The sequence below is a fragment of the Microcebus murinus genome, chromosome 19 (assembly GCF_040939455.1).
Source record: "Microcebus murinus isolate Inina chromosome 19, M.murinus_Inina_mat1.0, whole genome shotgun sequence".
In the NCBI taxonomy this organism is placed as follows: Eukaryota; Metazoa; Chordata; class Mammalia; order Primates; family Cheirogaleidae; genus Microcebus; species Microcebus murinus.
Genome location: NC_134122.1, coordinates 23,760,815 through 23,785,368, shown reverse-complemented (window position 1 = coordinate 23,785,368; position 24,554 = coordinate 23,760,815). Strand labels below are relative to the sequence as shown.

The 24,554-nt window shown below is 36.3% G+C and overlaps 1 protein-coding gene across 1 annotated transcript in view; it reads right to left on the bottom strand.

Moving 5' to 3' along the window:
* SDK1 (sidekick cell adhesion molecule 1) overlaps positions 1 to 24,554 on the bottom strand; it is a 905,178-nt gene that overhangs the window by 573,437 nt on the left and 307,187 nt on the right. The window contains exon 2 of the mRNA XM_020281544.2: positions 8,092 to 8,251. Coding sequence (XP_020137133.2) covers positions 8,092 to 8,251 — 160 coding nt within the window. The remainder of the gene's footprint in view (positions 1 to 8,091; positions 8,252 to 24,554) is intronic.

Genomic DNA, 24,554 nt, shown 5'->3' with positions numbered 1-24,554 from the left:
CTTTGATCATGTGAAATACAGTTTTAACTGTTTCACTGTCTTTCTATGCTAATTATAACACCTGTTCCAGTTCTTTCTTGGTTTCAATTAATTGATCTTTCTCCTCACTATGGGTCACAGTTTCTTGCCTCTGTACATGCCTAATAATATTTGATTAGAGACTAGACATTGTGATTTTATTTGTTGGGTGCTGAATATTTTTTTATTCCTATAAATATTGTTGAGCTTTGCTCTCTGATACTGTGAAGATACTTGAAAACAGTTTGATCCTTTTGGATCTTGTTTTTTTTGTTTGATTATTATTATTATTATTATTATTTGTGAGGCAGAATCAGAGAAGTATTTAGTTAAGGGCTTATAATTATCCACTATGGACCCAAGTCAATTCCGTGTACTCTAACCAATAAACCCATGAATTATGATGTTTTATGGTTTGGCTCGTGAGAACAGCCAGATGCTGTGTGAGCTCAGGGAACTATTACCTCTAATCTTCTTGGGTAGTTCTTTCCCTGGCCTTGAGCAGTTTCCTCACATGAATGTGATAAACATTCTGCCAAATGCTCAATAATCCCGTAAGTTGGAAAAAAATCATTAGGGGGACCCTCTGGTGGTCTCCAGAGCTTTTTCCCTGTGCAGCCCTCTCCTTTCTAGCACTCTGGTCGTGGGAAATCCAGCTGGCTTGATCTCTCCAAACTCTCATGTCTTCAACTCAGGAGTCCTCCAGGTTCTGCCTGAATCTTTCTACTCTGTGAGACAGCCTTAGAAATTCCCTCAAAGTAGTAAGATGGGGAGAATCATAGGGCTTACCTTGTGTGTCTTCCCAAGGGATCACAATCTTTCATTCCCTGCCTGATGTCTAGTGTCTTTAAAACAATTGTTTCTACCTCTTCTCCAGTTTTATAGTTGTTTCAGGTGAGAGAGAGTAAATCTGACCTGTTATTTTATCTTGGCCCAGGCTGTCAGTGTTTAGTGGGGGCCAGACCCTAACCCTAACCCTAAGAGAGGATTCAGCAATAGGACTTAATTACAGTTCTGGAAGTTGCTCCTCCACTTAAGCCACATATCCTAATATACCTGATGTTGCTAGAGATACATCTTGGGGTTAAGGATGTCATGGGGAGTCTTTAGTAACCCAAAAAAAAAGTCAAGCACAGAACCTTAAGATTCTGGAACAAGATTATGCCTTCTGCAGCACGGAACTACATACACTGAAAAGCAACTCCTGGTCTGCTTAGTACAAATTGATCATCAAACCATGGATATTAAGAAAATATGCAACTGGAGATAACCATTATGAGGAAATTATTATCAGAACCATGAAATCATAAGAGTAAGACTCTCTCAACTATACCTAGGTCTCACCAATTGACAGAACTGTTAAACACTTGGGTCTGGATTTATACATGGGTCACCTCAATGCTGAAAATGGAGATGTCACACTACAGCCCTACTCATGGTTGGCCAAAAGGGACATAATGAAGGAATGCTGTCCCAAGTATACAGAGCTTCAAGCAGTACCTTTAGCCCTTAACTTTGAATAAGGAGAAGTTTGCGGAAGGAATAGCTTGAGAATAGATATAAAGAGACACTTGGGCAGTGACAAATAGCTTGGCTGATGGGAAAGAGGCTGGTGAGAGGCATGGCTGGAAATTCAGAAACAAGAAAGTCATATGTTAATAGATCCATATGGGTGGGTGCAGTATGTGGATCTTTTAATACCACTAGAGAGCATCCACTTCAGATAAGGCACTCATCAGTCAACTGGATAGGATGACTCAACCGTGGATGTCATTTAGGTTTCTCTTCAATTAATGAAATTGTATATAAATTGGTCATGTTGGCAAGGACTGAAGCTATGAATGGGTCCAATAGCATTGGTTGTTCCTCATCAAAGCTAATCTGGTTCTTGCTACTACTAGATGCCAAACTGCCAACAGCAGAGACTAAGGCTGAGCCCTCATCACAGCAACATTCTTTGCACTAGTCACTTGTGACTGGTCAATTACATCTGACCCTTGTACCATGGAGGCCTGCAGTGATTCATCCTTATCAAACTCAGTATCAACTCTGGAAATGGATTTGTCTTCCCTGCTAATTCAGCCAGCATCACAACTTGGGGACTTACAGAATACTCAATCTGTAATCATGACAGCCTGTATAGCATTGCATCAGATCAGGGACTAATTTTATTTTTCAAAGGAGGTGTAAAAACAGGCACTTTTCTGCAGGTATCCTATAGTTCTAGTATATACTGTACCACCTGGAAGTAGCCATGCTAAAGGATAAAAGAATTGGGAACTACATGTTACATAATTTTGTATGTTGTTTTCTAAGATAAATGTGTTGAATCAATGGCCATAACTAATGGATTACAGTATTAATTGGCCCCATTCCAGTGATCTATTTGTGTTTCCCAACCTTAGGCTCTTTTAGATTAGAGGTCTTGGTTCTCAGGGGGAAACACTTCCCATCTGAGATAGAGGAAGGGATCCAGGGAACTTGAATCTACAATTCATCCTGGTCCCTTCATACTTTTCATGCCAGTGAGCTAGTGGAAGGGGAAAAAAAAGAGTTACTACACTGATGGAGATAAATGCCCTTGATTACCCAAGACACTAAGATTCGTACCACACAATGAAGGCGAGGAGGAGGAAATTCACTAGGGTACTGCTTAGTGCTTCCAAGACCAGTTGCCACTACAACATCCATGTGGTAACAAAAGCAAGGCAACTAAAAGCGGAGACAGAGAGTTAGGTCACCTCAGAAGCAAGCAAACTGGACTAGCTGAAGAGCTGGCTAAGAGTTAGGCATATCTAGAATGGGCTGGAGGAGGAGGAGAAAATAAATAAGCTTTAATGCTTGCTCAAATCGTAAGAAAAAGAGTTTGTTCCACTAACCCTCTTGAATAATGTCCTTGTAGAAACTGTAACTATCTTCTTGGAAGGGACTCTTTGATAGACTGGACTTAATAGTAGGTATAAGTACACAGAGGGGCTCAAGGAATGGACTCAGTTTCATCTTCCTGTGCTTCATTTCAAAATTCCTTCTGGCTCCACCTTTTACTTGAGCCACTGCTGTAGCTAACAGTTCCAGGCAGCCTTGAACGGCTTCATACTGGTACAGTTGGCAGTACCTGGTCTTAACTGATGCCTCATATTTCTTGCTTCCTGTCTGAAGATTCTCTGGCACCACATAAAGAATGTTTATTGCGTGCTGCACATTTCTAGTGAGCTTGAGCTAATGAGAAACAAAGGCTAATGACCACAGGGCCAATATTTATCAGTCAAGTAAAGGGGCTGTTAACTATTTTCCTCTTTTACTCTTTAGGTTGGACATTTTTAAAATGCATTTTCCTAAGTTTACATGGAAGTTCCAAGCAAGGTTCAGCTCCAGCCACTTACAATGATCACCAACATGATAACAGATCCTTGCATTGCCTTTTCCTTCCTCCCTGTTTCATTACCCCTCCTTTATTTACACTTGCTGCCTGTGATTACATTACAAATAATCAATCAGATGTCCCATTTGTCTCAAGCACTGTTCTTAGAGGATTCCAGGTTATTACATATATAAGCTGTCTGATTTGTTGCAAATAGTTTCCTTGTTTGTTGCTTGTCTTTCAATTCATAATGATTATTTAAGCACACAGACATCGTAAAATTTTGTATAGTTATCTGCGATCTATTTTTGGTAAATTTTTTCAATGCTTTTATACTTTCTACTGATATACTTATAGACTATTTGAGTAATCCCTTTGTTTTCTTATGCCTCCATTTTTACATTTAATTCTTCAATGTATCTGAAGTTTATTTTGGTGTCTAAGGATCTAGTTTGAATGCTGTTTCCAAATAATTGATTTTTTTTTTACCATTGGTGTGAATGCTCATTTAATTATATATATTTTTATGTGTATCAGAGCCTCACTCAAAGTTCTCTGGATTATTTATTTTTATACTACTAACATGTTATTTAATTATTTAGCATTCTAAAATAACCTAATCCTAGAAATGAAAACTTCTATTATTCGCCTAATGTTTTAAAAAATTGGTTGGTATTCTTTTCTGTTTATATTTCTAGATGAGCTTTAGAACAATCAGTCAAGTTACCCCCCCCAAAATCCTATTGATACCTTTATTAAAATATCCTATTGATATTAGATTTATGAAAAATCTCATTGATACTGGGTTAAACTTCTATGATAATTTCAAAGGAACTGGCATTTTTATAATGTTTAAATTTCCTATCAAGGAAATTTTATATTTTTCAGTGAGGTTATATACATTTCACATAAGTTCTCTCATTTCTTATAAAAATTATTCCCAGGTTTTTCATAATTTTTATTAATATTGTGAAATTTATTTTCCTTTTTATAAAACATAAAAAATAACTTTTAACTATTCCTATTTTTACTGGAATAAAAAAATAAACATCCACTGAATTTCTATTTTTATACTGTCATAGAAATTGAACCACAGAGACAACTCTCATAAGAAAACTATAAAAGTTTTAGCAGCTTAGAGTATCCAATTACTCCTCCTGGTATAACAATAAGTACTGTGCCTAGCATTAAATTCTTGGTGTGTGTTGAATATAATTACAACAGATTGTTTTTATCCCAAAGTAGAAAATTAATAAATGCTTTCTGAAAAAAAATAGATATAAATACACCTAAGACATCTATGCAAAGTTGGTTTAACTATTGAATTAGTATCAATCTGCCAATGTGGACACTTGTGCCTAAATGTAGATATGAGCATCAATATGAAATATAACATTTGAAAATCAATGAAATTCACTGTGCAGTTTTTAACACACACAGCAAAGAAACTTCTATTTTTAGTCAAAGCTGAAAGAGGTGGATTTATATTGTTTGTTCTTTATAGGGTTAGCATTTTCATAACTGACAACGAAGCATGGAAAAATAGTGGTTTGCTTTCAGGTAGGAAACAGCTACCATTTTCATAAACTATCCATGTTTTTCAATCTGAAACTTAGAAAGGTCTCTTGAAGGTTAACATATGACAAGTGAAGGTGCTTATTGAAGGAATGTAGATGAAAGAGTAATTTGAAAAAATAGCATGAGATTTTTAGACAGGTTTTATATCTGGAAAAAAAACAATGACAAAATATGATGGATTCTTGATAACCCATCTCAGTATCTGAAGCCCTCAGTGAACAGAATACAATTCATCACATCTACCCCAAATGATTCTTGCTTCAGAATAACCCATTTCTTTTTATCATGTTTCCAGTGAAATAGGAGTAAAGTATTATATATACCTTATTCGAGTGGCCCATATATAATAAGTCACTCTCTCTGCCTTGCTTAAATACAACCAACATTTTTTCCTCTTGTGGATTATCTATGGTATATTTCAAATGAACAAGTAAATTTACTAGTGGAAGGAGCAATGCAAATAGAGTTCTACCTCTCTATTTTTAAGTTAACAACAAAATTGTTTGATTGTAAGTAATTGCATATACAATAGCATATTGTACACTTTGTCATTTTAAAATAAAACTGTTATATGATGGTTTTAAAAACAGATGTTCCTTGGTGTATGATGGGGGTTATGCCCCAATAATCCCATAAGTTGGAAAAAAATCATAAGTTGAAAATACAATATACCTAACCTATCAAACATCACAGCTTAGCCAGCCTACCTTAAACATGCACAGAAAACTTATATTAGCCTACAACTGGAAAAAATCATCTAACCACAAAGCCTATTTTATAATAAAGTGTGGATATTTCACATAATTTATTAAATATTATACTAAAAGTGAAAAGCAATGATTTTGCACCACTGTGAAGATCAAAAATTCTGAAGTTGAACCCATAAGTTGGGTACTGTCTGTATATCCAATGAAATGCAAATAATATGATTTTGATACCTATATTACCCATTTATAAAGAAAAGGAACTCTTAACAGTAAGAATTCTGATATTGTTGTTTTTTACTCTTGCACTCCCACGATATATTTCCACAAGAAGACTCACATAAAGGAGTAGTATATCTATCTTTTGTGAAGTGGAAGAAATCATTATTACAGGTCATAGGAAAAGAGAAATGGCTTGGTGCCTAGACAAAGTCATGCTCTTGGGTAGCTCAATTTCACAAAACATACATATGGAAACTAAAGATCTAGAAAACAATTCCTTTCCCACCATCCATGGTATGTACCCCAGTTTGAAGGCCACTATTATAGATTATCCACATCACTACTTGTTTTTATTAGAAAGAAATGATTTGGGTTCTTTCAAAACCCCATTCCTTTCTTTCTCGGGCACACAAAACACGTCACTTAATTTTTATGAGAACACTGTGAGATGGGTTTTATATACCCATTTTTCAGATAAGAAAAGAAATATCAAAATGGACAACTTACCCAAAATCACACAGATAATAAGTTGATTGGCAAGTGCTTAAATTGAAGTCATCTGTCATCAAAATCTATTACTCATATATGGTTCTTATTTCTAAGTTCTCTTTTTTTGTTGTTTTTGCTTCCTTACATCTCTTCTAACAAACCAAGCCACATTATGTCATATAGCAATAATGTTATAATGTTGCCTAAAATTTATTAAAGGATTATTTGTATGCCAGAAAATGCACTATTTTCCATTCATTAGAACACCCTAAATGAGGTGTGATCATCCCCCTTTTGCAGATATAGTTCTCTGTTTAAACTTATAGAAGGGCTCAGAGGTGGCCTGAGGTCCTAACACTAATGCTAACAGGTAGTAGAGCTGGACTTCCAACCCAGGATTGTTTGACTTCAACTATTATAATAAATTACTCCCCTCAAAACAGATAGATACTTCTGACACAAGATAGGTCTAATAACATAAGAGGAGGTCCCAAATTCATGTCTAAAGGGTGACTGGACAATGGAAATGAGTAGAGCAGGTGTGGTGCTACAGGAAGGGACAGGGCCGGAAAGCACTGAGGAGAATGTGGGAGGGTCTCCACCTTTGCTGGTGGCCAGGCCTTCTGACTGGTCTAGAGAGGCCATAAATCAAGAGTTTTATATAAAATTGTACAATTGTCAAATGTTGGCAACCAATTAAAAATATGTTGTATGTATTCCCACGTATATTTTCAGCTGATTTTTAAAACACACACGCACAATCTAGGCAGGATCTAGGCATGTGGTTCACAGACTACTATATTACAACCTCTGAGGTAAAGAGAGGGAGTGGATAGGCTATATCCCATGTTGAGAAACTATTTAAAATACCTCTGTATAGCCAATTCTTTCTTATTTCACCTAAAGAAGAGCATGGTATTGCTCATTTGGCTGACTTTGGAGCCTCTTGGACTTTTCAGGTACCACTAGTTCTCCATCCTATTCAGAACTATAGCACCTAGTACAATAATCCTTACCAGGTACAAACCTGAAAAGCTCTCAAACACTGTGAGATGCTGATGCTTAAAAGGCAATGCTGCTGCTTCCTGGGTAGAGACATACCTCAGACTGAACCTGATCTCCAGCTCTGCCCCAGTCTCAGCCCCTGTATGCTGCTCCCACATCATATCTACCCCACATACACTGCATCCCTATGCCTGGCACACGGCACGAGTTCGACATATATTGATTTTGCTGCTGAAGAGAGAAGCTCTACTCATGTCCATTCTCCCATGGTTCCATCCTTTCCCATCCCAACTTGAAAATTCAGCTAGGAAAGCTTTTTGTTCACTACTTAAAGCTACCAACTTAAAGCCCTCTGTTTAAACATTTATGCTCATTAGATAGGAACAGTATGTTTGGGTAGGGTGATTTCCCCAAGAAAGCAAATTTATCATATTAAAGCTGTTACGTGCATTACCCTGTAACTATAGCCTTTTTGTCTGGTAGTTGCACTAATAGACTTACTTTTACAAATATAATGATAGACTTTCTACATATAAATACAGCTTATACCAGAATAGTAAATCACATTCTAATTACATGTTCAAATCTATTCCTTTAATCTTTAATGCATTAGAAATTCAATCCAATATTTTCACCCATTGTACTATTATGGCCAATAAGGTGAGTATTCTAAACACATCAACATGAAATGAAATTTTATTTTCAAGCAATTACTTGTATTGGCTGCTGTAGGTGGTGAGCTCGCTGTCATTGTGCATCCACTTGAATTCCAAAGGCCAGCTGCCTTCTGCAAGGCAAGTAAGAACAAGGCGATTCCCTTCCAGGTGAATCTGTGGTAGGCCTGGCTCTGTTTTAAAATATGGTGCAACGTCATCTGAAAGATTTAAAAAAAATGAATGTGAAAATGGTATTCATTCAATTAATAATTTATTTAAACAGATCTAATTTTAAAAAATAGAAATGATGACTATTTGACCCAATTAATAAGCAAATAATCCTTGACTCCTCCATCCCCAGAAACATGCAATATCCCAGATAATATTTCAAAGGCCAAAGGCTCAATGATACCGTGATTTGAAAGCATCTGACAGGTTCATCCAAGTTATTTCTATTTATGACTAATTATAGCTTTTCAAAGGGACATATTGGGAAATCCTTGTTCATATAAACCTTTGTTTTTTACTAGACAATCTATTTGTAAAATAACAATTAAGGATATATAGGCTACAAAAGAGAAATTTCATCATATAACCTTCAATTGTTTTTTTTAAAAAGTAACAGGATAAGATTAACATACATCCATGTACATAAATGACACACATCACGATCTAAATTTCCTTTATCTCTCTCTCTCACACACACACACACACAAATGGTCTCTTTTAGTGACTTTCAGAGGAATATAAAACTGGAAACCTATGGTATATTCACATGATGGATTACTACACAGCAGTAAGAATGAACCAATTATTGCTACACAAAATAATGTGAGTGAATCTTAAACACATAATATTGACTCAAAAAGCCAGATAGAAAAAAGGTTACAGCATATGCTGCTTCCATTCAAAAGTTGATAAAAGTTCAAAACCAGACAAAACTTATCTATGGTGTCAGAGGTCAGGATAAGGGTTATCTTTGGGGGACAGGAAAGAGATGGGGGCGTACGTATCAAGGTGGCTTATGGAGAGCTGGTCAAGGCTTATTTCTATAAGTTTACAAAGGTGTATTTACTCTGTGAAAATGTATAGAAAACCACACAATTTTTCCATTTTGTAAGTATACTTCAATATCTTTAATATGGATTTAGGACACACGGCTTCTAACTCTAGCTCCATGACTAATTAGCTACCTGACCTTCATCAGGACACATGGGTTTTTGTGTCTTCATCTGCAAAATAAATAGAATATGGTGACTCCTTTTTCCACAAAGATCCCAACACCCACCTACATAAACTGGTTCCTGTCTATTTTTCAGGCTTTCCACCCTCTCCACTCACATATAGCACTCCAAACATACTTCACTTCTTCACATTTAAACCCAGGTCAAGCTCTTTCCTACCACTGTGGCTTCAACGTCCCCTCCAAACTCATGTTGAAATTTAATTGCCATTATAACAGTATTAAAAAGAGCAAACCTTAAGAGGTGATTAGTTCATGAGGACTCTGCCCTAAAGAGTGGATTAATGCTATTATTGTGAGAATGGGTTAGTTTTGTCAGGAGTGAGTTCCTGATAAAAACCATGAGTTCAGCCCCTATTGTCTCTCTCTCCCTCCCTCATGCTCACTTGCCCTTCTGACTTCCGCCATGGGATAATGCAGCATCAAGTGACTTGTCAGATGCCAGTGCCAGGCTCTTGGACTCCCAGCTTCCAGAACTGTGAGACAAATAAATTTCTATCATTTATAAATTACCTGGTTTGTAGTATTCTGTTATAGCAACAGAAAATGGAACAAGACAACAACTACCTTAGAGCCTTTGTACTCAACTCTTCCTCCACTTGGCATGTTCTGTGTATGCTGACTTATTCTCATCCTTTAGGTTAACTAAGGCTCCTCCCCTCCTTCCAATATACCCAAGCAAATCATTATGTTTATTTCGCTCACAATACTCATCAGATTTTGAAATTAAAGTGTTTATGGGTTACACCACACTATATCTCGTCTTGATCATTTCTGAATTCCCAGCAACTAGAACAATGATACAAAGTAGATATTGAATAACTATTTGTTGAATGAATAAACACAAATAACAGCAATAGCTAGTATTTATTGAGCATTTACTATGTGCCAGAAACTGTTTTAAGTACTTTATATTTATTAGCTTAATTGTGACAAAAATCCTACAGAATAGATGTCATTATTATACCTATTTCCAGATGGGTAAACAGAGGCATGGAGAATTTAAGTAACTTCCTCAAGGCTAGCCAGCAAGTAAGTGGTGAAATCATGATTTAAATCCACATAATCTGGATCCAGAACCCACCAGTTCTATATATTGACTCCAAATGTCACAGAATTCTCAATAAGGAAACTTTCTTCTTAACTCATATCTAGTTTCAAATTTCAAATTTTTGATAATCTGTAAAGTTATTAAGCTGGACTTTTAGGTTAAATCACTATATATTTAATAAATGAAACATCAAATAGTATATTCACAATGTTAAAATTGAGACTGTTAAAATTGAAACTGCAGCTACACATTAAACTGTCACAACTAAAATGAATATATAGAATTTAAATATTAATATGTAGAGTTTATTTTGCCATTGTGCTGATCACTGTATTCCATCATAACTGGTATATTAGTAATACAATATTTCCAACTTCTTACTAGCATTCATTCACTCAAGTAAATAAATGTTATATTGCAACTGTGAACATGGTAAGAACTTACAATAAGGAGATTTAACCTAGTCAATGAGATAGAATGCAGGAGCTGAGAACTAAAGGATCAGAAGGAGTCAAAATACTCAGAAAGTAGTAGAAAGGCCCTGTAGTGGAAGCAAGTGTGGTGAACAACGGTGGGGTGTACAAAAGTGAAAAGTAAGCCTTACTGCAGGTACAGAGAGGGTGAATGGAGACAGGGTGAGCACATCCCTGTGTGATTTCAACAGTGCCCACTCCACATTCAAAAGCATTCTAGTATAAATAAGTTACATAATCACCCTATTTAAACACCTTGGTCATAAGTACTATCAATATTACCATGATGATGGTCATTAGCTATTATTACAAAAGGACAGCAAAAAAATCCTTTGAAGGGATTGTGATTTTAAAAGAACATTTTGGCTATAATGTGGAGGAGTTCAAGAGGGAACAAAGTAGTTGGAGTCAACCAGTCAGGAAACCACTGCAGTGATCCAGGAAAAATGCTCTAAAAATGATGGAGGTTGGGCCAAGGTAACAGGGACTGTGGTGGAGGAGATGAAAAGAAATAGGTGGCTTTAAAATAATATTTAGGTGGTAAAAAAGATTCAGTGATAGATCAGTTACAGGAGAAAGGGAAGTGTCAAGACGGATTCTTAGGTCTCTGGCTTGTCCAATTTTCTGTTCAATAAACGTGCATTGATTCTGTGTACTAGCAGCATTAGAAATACCAAGGGACTAAGACACATCCCTATTCCATAGAGGCTAGAATCAAGGTCTGACACAGGAATATAAACAGTAAAGTGGTAGGTACTGTGACAAAATATGTAACTTAAAGTCAGGAGTAATCAATCCTTGTTCTAGTCCAAGAGCTCCACTGCCTTCTGCTGCATATAACATGCTCTAAGCTGTATTTCAAGTGCATTCTTAGGTTTGATTGTCAGCTGTGTGTCCAATTTCCCTTTTTGCTATGTACTTTAGCTAAAATAATCTCCTCTTATGACCCAAACAGTCTAATAAAGCTGAGCTGCAATGGATATAGATTCACCACCTTGGGATTTACTGAGCTACAGGCTTTATTAATGTCCTTCCATTTGCACTCTATTTAACAACAGAAAAAGAAACACTACTTCATATGGCCCCAGTGTCCTACATGAATGAGTCATAAAAATACATCTTTTTGAAAGGAAAAAGCTTCAAGACAGAAGCTCAAGAACGTGCATTTGGTTTTACAATTGAGAGAGCATCACCAATTTAATACAGTATGTGATGATTTTGAATTTAAATGATACCACAATTCAATTTCTCACAGATTTTATAGTTAACCAAACATGCCTATACTATGTACAAATTATAATGCTAGGTTCTCTGATATAATAGAGAAAAAAATCTTCGTAATGGGTAGTTTCATGTATATATAGTTGGCAAGCAAATATCTTGTGATCCAAATGACTGTAGAATTTCGGTTAGCACAGATGCTAATATAGAAGAAGGGAAGGCAAATATGTCAATGCTCTGGAATTTTAAGCATCCAAATTAAAATTACTTCCATGAGTATTTTAGCATAGATTAGCCAATGTGGAGAACACCACACGAGCCCAGCACTATCTACCACTGAAATACAGTAGATCATGGACATAAAGGCAACAAAACACAAAAGCTTTGGGGAGAGAAAGGGAGAAAGAAGGATTAGTACTGAAGTCTGCACAGATCCCTTACAAAAGAATTTAATCACTAGATACTTTAACTTGGGCAAAGAAATGTCTGAAAAGATACATAAAGAAAAAAAATGACTGAGTTACCTCTGAAGTAAAGTTGCCAATCTCTGACCTGAGGAAATGCTAACGGTCCATTCAATGCTCTTTGAAAGGGACAGGGGTGGCTGGGGTGTGTGTGTGTATGTGTGCATGCACACACGTGCACACTCCTGCAAGTGTTTGTGTTTCAAATAACAACAGACATCCCTTTCCTCAAGGAAAATGAGCAGATATTAAGCATACTTCTGTATTCTAACAATGAACGTCATAGGACCCTAGAAAGAATTACTAAGGAAAGCTATGAAATTTCCATTTTCACATACTTTTAAATAGAACATAAATCATTTATGAAACAGAGAGTTTCATGTGTCTCAATAATACAGATTTAAGGTCCATCCAAAGGAGAGGAATGGACTTAATGTTCTCTCAAGACATCATAATTTTATGATGTAAAAGCCACTTCCCTAAATAAACTTTCAAGGTTTACAGATATAATGTAAATGAATTTAACTTTACCTGCCTGATGCAAAGATAATCTTCTGCCTACTAGAAAGGGACCATGACCCATCAGACCAGGAGAAATCATTGACTCGGGAGGCACTAGAACACAAGCAGTGCTGGGGCAGAGCCTTGCCCTGTGGCTCCAGGCTTCCTTGACAGGAAGAAGGGGGACTTGGAATGGGTTTTCATTAGTTCCTGCCTCCACAACAGAAAATTGAGAGTCTATTACCTGAAACACTTTAATAGCAAAATGGATAGGAAACAACTACTAGGTACCAAGAAAGTCAAGCTTTAAGCTCTCCTTGCGACTCTGCCAATGAGAGCTTCAACTAGGATAATTGTAATCTATTCGGTAACTTGCCCTTTTCTCCTCCATTTAAAAGTGATAATGAATAAAGAAATAATAATCAACCTCCACTTAGCAGAGGAATCAACTGTACCACAAACAAGGGGGTGCCTGAAGCAGACAAATTCCACATGTTCTGGTAAAGTGACAATGAAATTTATTAAGCCGTTGTAATCAGACCATCAATCAGGTGAGGGTCCAGCGGGGGATCAGGAATCGCAGCATGAATGGCGCAATCAGCCAGAGCAGGACCTTCTATTACTGAGCTCTGCATTACCACCACTGAATTTCCCAGGGTGACTAATCTTCCAGTGTAAATCACTAATCTTCCTTTCAAAACTTCCTTTATATCAAATTCAAACATTTTCATGCCCCAAGCTTATGAATTTACCACTAACATAAAGTTTTATTTTTCAAATTCCAGTGACAAACAAAAGCACAGGGCATAATGTATCATTTGTGAACAACTATTCTTAAAAATATGGGTAGAAGATCCTTTTCTGGTAAATGTAGTCATTCAAATTTCAGCTGCTAGCAGTTCATTACGTACACCTATTGAGGCCAAGAATTTAATCTCACAGCACAATGTGCTCTTTTCATAATAGTAATATTAATCTTTTTAATGATAACAATTAGGCATTTCAAATGTACTTCTGAGCTAACATTTAAATATATAACTAGATGTGTTCTACTACAGCTAAATATGCAAATATGGAAAAGTCACACAATGATGCTATAAGAGGACCCTATAACTGTTTTAGGACAAGGTTGCTAAAGGTGAAATAAAGGAGTAAGAGTAGGAGGAGGAGGAAGAGGAGGGAGGAGAAAGAAGAGATAAATGAAGGGTACACATTAATTTTCAAACTAGGTAATTCTCACTCCAATAAAGAGTTGGCTCTATTATCACAGCTAATTCTCAGACTTCATTCTCTTTGCTTATCAGAAATATTTGTAAATATTTTCCAGTGATAGACTTTCAATTAGAGTAGGATGTACCATCATATTCTGTGAATCTAAAAAAAATTATCTTCTCCATATGTCACTTTATATATTTTCACTGCCTTGTAAAATAAATATCAGAAATTTCAGAGTGAAAAGTAGCTACAAGTGAATATATACGTATATATCTGATTTTAAAGAATCAGAAAAACTGATGAGTACAAAACATAACAATATTTTTCAAATTTCAAATTGTTATGCAATCTCTTGCAATTATTTCTGGTGAGACATGGCTGGAAGTTTAACTATAAGTTACAACCCATATGATCTTGATTCAATGTACTGTAGTATTTCTGACCAACAGTAAGCAGATTCTCACTACCTGCTTAGTTTTTGCTGACCTTCACACAGAAGGGGAGGCACAAGGCTCATGCCCATATTTGTTCCTGTTCCACTGTTACAAAGGCACTTAATCATTCCTCAAGTATTCATTGGGCACCTCCTGGCTGCCAGGCACTGGGGATACAGCTGATCCCTGCTCCAATGAGCTCATGCTCTAGGAAATACGACACTTGAAAAGAAGCCAAGGGCATTACCAGGAGTTGAGTTGACAAAGGCATGAAGCCATTGCCATGAGAAGGCCCCTGATATTCACAGCTGAGGACCTCCCTGTGGTTGAAGTCTCTACACCTCAGCCTGGGCAGAAGCTCAAGGGGCACCAATGCCCAGGGGAGCCCAGGGCACTCTGACAGACTCAGCCTTCAGAGGACTGAGGTTCCAGGGACTTACAGAAACAGGTCGGGCTCAGCACATCTCTTGGTGCTGCTTCTGCTATCAGCGGCTTTCAAAATCTTTTGAAGGCTTGTTAAAGAACTGTCCCCTGCCCCATCTTCTATGACAAATAAGAACTTTTTCAGACGAATGCACTCCCAGATTCCAACTAAGAAGCAAACTTTTGGGAACCACTTTGCTTTCTGTTTGTGCCTGGGCCTGGCTATGACAGGTGAGCAGTCTTGCAGGAACTTCTTCTCACGTCTGGAGAGTCATGGAGGACACTGAGGCCAAGGAATGGCCTAGCAGGGACATCAGTGACTGCTAAGCTTGGCCTGGAACAGAATTTGGGAATATGCTGGGGCACAGATACCTGAGCATACTGTAAGACCAAAGAAAAAACAGACATTCACCCTTCTTTCTGGTCTCTGTCCCACTGTTCTCTGGAAGGCATCATAATCAGAAGAGACAAAGCAAATAAAAGTTTACATTCCGTCTTCCTAGATCGCACCATAAAGTCATCATTTTGTACTCAAGGTTTGACTAACAAGTGTGGGATTTTCTCCAAGTAGTGCATCCATGGCATCCACTTGATATGTGAATCTGTGCATTCAAAAACAGGGAAAGCAGGAGGGGTCCCTAAGATTTTCATTAAACAGTACTGTGAACAGCTTGCCTACACATTCAGTCACTGGGGAAGTCAAACTGATTATGTTTTCTCTGAAATCAATGTGAATTAACAGCATATTTAAGGGAACTCATAAGGTAAACTTACCTTTCCAATATTTTCCCCTAAGAAACCATTCAAGCTTTCAGTGAGATTAATCTACAGCTGAAGCTGATGGTAGAAACATAAAGGGCTGTATTTATGTACTGGTATGTCCTGCACTGTGCTAATCTATTTCGGCATATAAATTAATAATAAGAGGTAGTAGGATAAAAGTGATTCCCATATTTCTCCAAACTGAAATAAGCTTCCAGCTCTCCAATATTTTACTTCAAAGCAGACGTGCACTAAATTGTGATTTGTATAGTTTGTAGTGAAAAAGTATGACCAATCAAAATAAGAGGAAAGTTACCAAAAATAACCATTATTCTTGAATATGGTATAATATTTCTTTGAAAGACTCTTTCAAATAAGCCTTAAAAATCAACTCTGATTAAATAGAAAGCCAAAAGGTCCAAGAAAAAAACCCTCAAATATGATTTACCTTCTCCTGGCTTAGATGTTTGCTGGTGAGTTTATGGTACATATTTACTAATACAAAAACTGGGACTCAAAAGATAACTAAGTGGTGAAGATTTCATTTTACACCAAGAAAATTACAACTGAAAAGAATTTCCTAAGGACACCTAAGTTTAATCAAATAAAACCTACTGATTTTAGCAAAGTCATAAACCATAAAGGTTTCTCAAAGAGTACTTGTACATGATGGCAGTTTAGAGCAAAGACTTTGGGACTCTGTTCAAATCCCAGTACTACCCTCAGTAGCTTTGTGATCTTGGGTGACCTGCTTAGCCTCCTATGTCTGGGTTTTCCAGTCAAAAAAATAATCGAACCAACTTCTTCAAGGGCAGCAGTTTTTAAACTCTCTGGTCTCAGGATCCCTTTGCAACTTAAAAAAAATATATTGAAGACCCCTAAATTCTTGTTTATGTGAGTTATTTCTTTATATATATATATATTAGAAAACTTTTAGAATATCTATTAATTCATTTTTTAAAAAAATTAAAGTCATTACATGTTAACACAAGACATTTTTATGAAAAATAACTATATTATCCAAAACAAAGCAAAAAATACTAGAGTGGAATTGTCTTATATTTTTTACAATTTTTTTCAATGTCTGGCTTAATAAAAGACAACTAGACTCTCATACATGCTTCTGAATTCAGTCTCTTGCAATTATGTTGTTTTGGTTGAAGGATATGAATGAAATACAGCCTCCCAGAAATGTAGTTGGAAATGGGAGGAGTATTTTAATACTCTTCTTAAATAATTGTGAATATTCTTATTATTACTGTACCAAAACTGAACAAGTGTCATTTTCATAAAGGTTAGTTGCAATGTGCAATCTGAAATGATACCAATGAAATTTTGGTACTTTTAAATTAAAATTCTTTGGTCTATCTTGCAATTTAAATAGATCTTTCACATATGCATGACTTTCTTGGTTCACTGAGTTGTGCAGATCTTCCCAATATTGACACATTTCATTATACAATGTAAACAATATCACATGTTAATATAGCTACCTATCTCATCAGATAAGTCCTTCAATAATGAGAAAATGACAAGCTCATATTAGCAGTACATACAAGATTTCCAAAATACTAATTTTTACTTATGAGCTTGATTTTTATCTTTAGCCACAAACACTCTCAGTTATTTTCATTGATGCAACAGGCTTATTTTGTTCATTTTCAAAAAAAAATACTGCCAAATACCCAAGTCGGAATTACCACTAAAAATGGAGTGCTATGAAAAAATCATCTAGTTGAGCTCCTAGCTTAGATAACCTCACAAGGACTTTGCCTTGAGAGAACTATCACATTTTGGCATACAGCAGAAGTGTTTTACACATAATTCACATTTTGACACCAAATATTAAAAGGACATTTATTTAATGATTTTTACTATTTCAAGGATATTCTTAGAGAACTGGATTTTTTTTTTAATCAGATGTGCCGTAGGGAAGAATAATGTGCCAAATAGTATAGTTTGGCACCACTGCCTTGATGTTCAAGTGCCAGAATTTTTCTGATTGCTTTTGTATCACCAATAAAATCTCAACACAGAGAAAAGCAAAAAGGTCTTTGTATTATTACAAAATGCTTTTGATCTCGTAGCCTCCTCTAGCAAAGGGTCTCAGGGTCTGCCAGAGGTTCTTGAAACATATTTTGAGAACTGCTGCTCTAGAGTTGCCTCAAAGATTAAATTACTTAATGTGTACAGAATGGTTATGACAGTGCCTGGTAGAGAAGCACAACATATGTATTAGTGTCTATTAAAACATATTGTTGTAAAATGAAATTGCACCTTCCTACAGAACACTGGGTCTTGAACTTCTTCCAGAACACATTTACTTCTGGCTTTCTAAATAACACACATAAATCAAGCTAGTCTTAAATGTCAATAACTATTAAACCAATGAAGTTGTCCAATTTAAAGAAAAACAGGTGTTTCAAATTACTTCAGAATTCTAGAGAAATCTAAATATCTATTTGATTAGTTATTATTTCATTCAACAAATATTAAATACCTACTAAAACTTCTACAAAATGGGAATACAGATGGGAATAAAAAAAACAGAATAGAAATCACACCTTCAGGGAGTTACCTTCTAGTTCAGAGAGTAAACAGTAGACAAGAAAATAAATAGTACAGTCTGTTTTGCTAACATTTTCTTCTATGCAAATTACTTCATATGTGGTAAACAGGGAACTGACAATGGTATAACATGCAAGTTGTTCCGATTTACGCATGATTTCCTCCCAGAATATTAATGTTCTAAGGTGATCACGAACAAACTTTATTATTTACTAAAAAGCCAGCCTGAAAATTATAAGAAAGCAATTAGCAGCAGCAGCAGCAACAACAAAAAAACTACTTTAAAAACAAAAAAAGTATCTTCCTTTGCTTAGTGCAAGCAGGGACCAGTTTAGAGTCTTCATGAACCACTTCACTTTCCACTAGTATGCATTACACCGTTGAAAGAAGCTACACATACCGATGTATAAGTTTGGAAGGCTTTTCCCTTCCTATCAAAACAGCAAATCAATGAAGTTACCACAAGTATTTTTTTTTTTTTAATTAGGGTCCTGACTGCAAAGTTCCATAGTTTTCAAGTGGTCTGCCCTTAACAGTTTTTCCCATAAGATCTGTTATTTTACTATATGATTTCACAGAACATGAAAATTTTCAGGAACACATATATGGAATAATAAGAAAAATACTTGCAAATAAGATAATGCTTGATAATCTTACACACAATGCTTTAGGGAAAAAAATGAGAAAAAAGAAAAAAATTTTGCTAAAGGGGCAGAAATTTTAAATGAGGAAGATAAGGAAGCCCTTGCTGAGAAGCTGACACCTACACAAGCATCAGAAGGAGCTGATGCACTCAGGTATCCTAGGCAGCAGGGAGAGCAAGTGCAAAGGCCCTGATGTGGAAGTGAGTCCCATGTGTGCCAGGAACAGGAGGCCCAGCTGGATGAAGTGGAGTGAGCAAGGAGGATGGGAAATGATGAGGCAAAGGAGGAAAGAGGAGGAAGCCTTGTGGGGCCTTGGATTTTACAAGTGACACTGGAAGCCAAGGGGGAATTCTGAGCAAGAGTGATAGGCTCTGACCTCAATGTCCATTGCTTCACTACTCATTCAGCACTCAACTGTGCTGAGATTAGGCAGGAAGGGCCACAGCTGGGAGACCACTCAGGAGACCACTGTATCAATCCCAAAGAGAGATGATGGTAATGTGGCAAACTGGTTGCAGTGAAGGTGGCAAGAGATGATTGGACCTAGGACATATTGTAGAGGTAGGGCCAACAGAATTTACAGATGTAGAATGCAGGTGTCAGAGAAAGGGAAGAATCTATGGCAGTGCCAAGGTTTCCGGCCAGAGAAACTAGAAAGATGCCATTGTCATTTCCTGAAGTGGGAATGACCATGGGAGGAGCAGGTTTAGAGGGAAAGAACCAAAGTCCAATGTTGAACATACTAAGTTTGAGATCTAGTAATATTAGACATCCATGTAAAGCTGTTAAATTGACAGGTTCATGTAACATATGTGATTCCCAGAAAAATTCAAAATTAACAGTTTAGAAATTAACACCTTCCAAAATTAACATTTGGAATTAGCTAATTGGATAGGTTTCATAGAAAAAAATTCATTAATTTAAAAAACTTTGCCAAAGATATGAAATATATAAATTACATAACCATTAAAAACAATATGATTTCATGAGGAGTTAAAATTTAATATTCTAGATTTCAAAAATAACAAAGTCAAAAATATAAATTATCTTGATTATCTAAAAGAAAGATTAGCAAAATCCCTGAAATAATGACATTCTGAAATATTTTAATTCTCATTTTCTTATCAAGTATACCCAGTTGTATCAAATGTAATTATGTAATCAGACCCAGTGAAAATTACTCTAGAAGGGAAAGGAAAATTAAATAGTGGATGACATTTTTATTATATAAGAAAATGTCCTTTCTAAACATATAATGGCATCAATAACCTACTGGCAAAAAATACAATTTTTGGACTTCAGTTTCCTTCCCAATAGTGAGAGGATGGGAACACTATGAAAAGTCAAACATAAGAAGTTCCTGTGAGCCTGAGCAATGAAGTACATGAGACTTCTAGCTGCTCACTGAGATCTGTAGTCATTTTTTCTTGAGAACATTTTTCCTTAAATGAAGTATTGCTCAAAACAATCCTATAAGCAGTGACCTATGTATACTTTTTCCTGAGAGACACGATGTCTAAAATTTCTTATTTAACTGTTCTTTCAAATGGCAATACCACAAGATGAAAACAAATTAAACTTTATAATAGTTATCATACCTAGTATATACATGTGTTTTTCTTTTTCTTTCCCCCTCAGGTGCTTATAGACCATTAGTCAAGACAGATCACATCCTGGGGCCAGGCGCAACACCTCACACCTGTAATCCCAGCACTTTGGGAAGCTGAGGCAGGAGGATCACTTGAGGCCAAGAGTTTGAGACCAGCCTGAGAAACATAGTGAGACCTCATGTCTTACAAAAAAATAAACTAAAATAAAAAATTAGCCAAGCATGGTGGCACGTGTCTGTACCAGGTACTTGGGAGGCTAAGACAGAAGGATGGCTTAAAAGCCCAGGATTTTTGAGGCCGCAGTGAGCTATGATTGCACCACTGCCAGGGCAATGGAGAGAGATCCTGCCTCAAAACAAACAAACAAACAAACAAACAAAGGATAAAATAGAAGGAATCACTCTTCTTAATTTCAAGACTTATTATATAGCTACAATAGTAAATATAGCATAGTATTGGTAGATGGATTAGAAAAATAGAATAGAAAGTCTTGAAACAAGCACACCCAACAGATTATTGACAAAAGTAGAAAAAAGTATTCAATGGCTGAAGGAGAAACAAATGATGCTAGGGCAAATGAACATCCAAAAGGCCAAAAAAAAAAAAAAAAAAAGTCTATCTAATCTTCACATCTTATGTAATAACTAGCTCAAAATGGACCATGGACTTAAACATAAAACTATAAAATATTTAGAGAGGATGAAAAGACAGGCATGAATTGAAAAAAAATATGTCCAAACCAGCTATCTGATAAAGGACTAGTGTCTATCTAGACTATACAAAGAATCCTAAAAAATCAACAGTAAAAAAAAAATCCAAATAGAGAATGAGAACGAGATACAGAGACTTCACTACAGATGATCTACAGATGGCAAAGAACCACATGAAAAGATTTTCAGCATCATTAACCATTAGAGAAATACAAAGTAACACTACAGTGAGATACCACTACATACCTATCGGAATGGCTCAAGTAAAAAACAGTGACAACACCAAATACTGGTAAGGATGTAAAAAAACTGGATTACTCATACACTGCTAGTGCATAAGTAATGTAGACACTGTGGAAAACAGGTAGACACAGTTTCTGATAAAACTGAACATGCAACTACCACACAACCCAGCCATTGCATTCTTGTGAATTTATTTCAAAGAAATGAAGATATATGTTCACATGAAAACCTGTACTAGATATTTATAACAACTTTAATCATAACAGCTAAAAAGTAGATACAACCCAGATGTCCTTCAAAAGGTGAATGGTTATACAAACTGCAGTATAATCATACCATGGTATACTACTCAGTAATAAAATGAAATAAACTATTGATACATCCAACAGCCTAGATGAACTGCAGGGAATTTTTCTGAATTAAAAAAAAAAAAAAAAAGATCCCAAAAGGTCACATCCAATATGATTCCTCCTGCACAACATTCTTGAAATGACAAACTTATAGAAACAGACAAGAGATTAGTGTTGGTCAGGAATGGGGGCAGAAGAAATGAGGTAGGTACAACTATAAAAGGGCCACATGAGGGATCCTTGTGGTGATGGAAATGTTCTGTATTTTGGCTGCATTGATATCAGTATCCTGGTTGTGACACTGTACTACTGTAATAAATTCCCACTAGGAAAATCTGAATGAAAGGTACCAAGGTACAGGGGATCTCTTCGTATTACTTCTAACAACTGCATGTGAATCTATAATTATCTCAGAGCAAAAAAGTTTTATTAAAGCAAATGTACTGTTACGATAATAAATAAGAAAGCCAGAGTGGGAGAAAATGTTGTGATTATCTGTATTTTGCAAAGATTTGTATCCAGATTACATATACAATGCCTACTTCTCAATAATACAAAAGGCAAATGAAAATATACAAATAGCCAACAAGTACTGGGAAGGTGCTCAACATCATTTGACATCAGGGACTATAATGACTAAGTAGAAAAACTCAGACATCATTAAATGTAGGCAAATACATATAGCAAATGCAACTCTCATACATTACTGGTAAGAACGTAAACATGGTAAAGCAACTTTAGAAAGACTTCACAATTAATTACAAAATTAAACACCTACACAATGACCCAGAAATTCCAGGCCTAGATATTTACCCAAAGGAAAAGCAAGCATACATCCACACAAATAATATTTCATGAACAGTCAATAGCAGTGTCATTTATATATCCTAAATTGAAAACAACGAAGATGTACATCAATAAAAGGGAACGAACTGATAAACCCAACACCATGGAGGCATCTCACAGGTATATTATGCTGGGTGAAAAAAGTCAGACACAAAACTGTTCATATTGTACTGTTAAACAAAATTATGGCAGGAGATTGTTCTGGACTGAGCTCCTGCACGAGGCCCCCAATAGATCATACCACACCAAAAGGCATTCAACTCATGCTAAATGTGACATAAGCAAACTAAAACTTTAAGAAGGCACAAAGATCCCAAAACAGAGCAGCTTTTTCTTCCCCCTGAAAACAGGAGATTTCAGCTTAATAAGGAAGTCCCCTTTACTCTAACCCTTATAAAAAAAGTAACCTAAGTAACCAGTATTTTTTTTTTCTATTGTTCTGTTCTCTGGTCTCCACCTTACAAAACTTTCTATTTCCCAGTGGGATTTGAAACCAAATATGTCCACTTATGATTGCTAGAGTGGAGGGGAATTGTTAGCTCTAGCCTAAAGGTTTCACCATATACCGTGAACTAGACCCTAACTGGATATATAAAACAGACTGTCACCTACTCTTGTACCAATCAGAGTTTTGGCCAATCACAGTTGGCCAACTGTTCAAACAAAGCTCAAATAAGGCAGATATCACCTGTAATCAATCTCCCTGTTCCTGTACCTCACTTCCGTTTTCTGTACATCATTTTTTCCTGCCCATAAATGTTATCCAATCATGTGGCAGCCCTGGAGCACTCTGGCCATATTCTGGCTCTGGGTCAGCCTGATCAGTGAATCATTCTCTGCTCAATTAAACTCTGCTAAATTAATTTGTCTGAAGTTTTTCTTTTAACAGTATGATTTCCTTTATATAAAATTCAAGCACTGACAAAATAACTCTATGTGAAAAAACATCAGAAAAGTGGTTGCCTACAGAGATGGAGATTGATTGGAAGGGGCATGAAGAAACTTGCTGAGGTGACAGAAATGGAGTTAGACTGAGGTTGAGACAGAACAGGGACACCTTTTAGGGGCCTGCCAGGCCCCCCAAGCATGGTAATAAAGGAAAATCTTGAGTCCCATGAACTAAAAATCTCAAGCCCCCCAGTGGATTAAATGGACTCCCTGTTGGCCAAGGGGACCTCAGAAAAACCTTAAAGCTGAGTTGCCAGACATGAGGAGAAGAGAGGTCAGACACCCTAGTTATGCCCCCTACCTTTTGTAACAGTAAGATACTAAATCATTAATAGGCCTAAGGCCATGCAAGGCAAAGCTTAAACCATACTTGACAGCTCATTTGAGTTCCCGTAAATGTCTGGTGGCTTGTCTCCGATTAACAGATAACCTTAACTTAAAATGTTCCAAACTTTATTTCTTTAACCAATTACAAATAAAAGAATCTTTAAACCCACCTGTAACCTGTACACCCCTGAGATGTCCTGTCTTTTCAGGGCAAACCAAGGTCCAACTACCATGTATTGATTTATGATTTTATGTGTAATTCCTATCTCCCTAAAATGTATAAAACCAAACTGTAACCCAACTACAGTAGGACCACTTGTTCAAGGCTTCTTGGGCGTGGCTCTTCAGGCTATCATAACATACATTAGGCTTAGAATAAATCTTTAAATTATTTTACAGAGTTCAGGTTCTTTTCTGTTGATCACCCCTTTGGGGGATGTTCTGAGCACCTAGCTAGCCTTGAAATGGGAATGGGAATAACACTGATC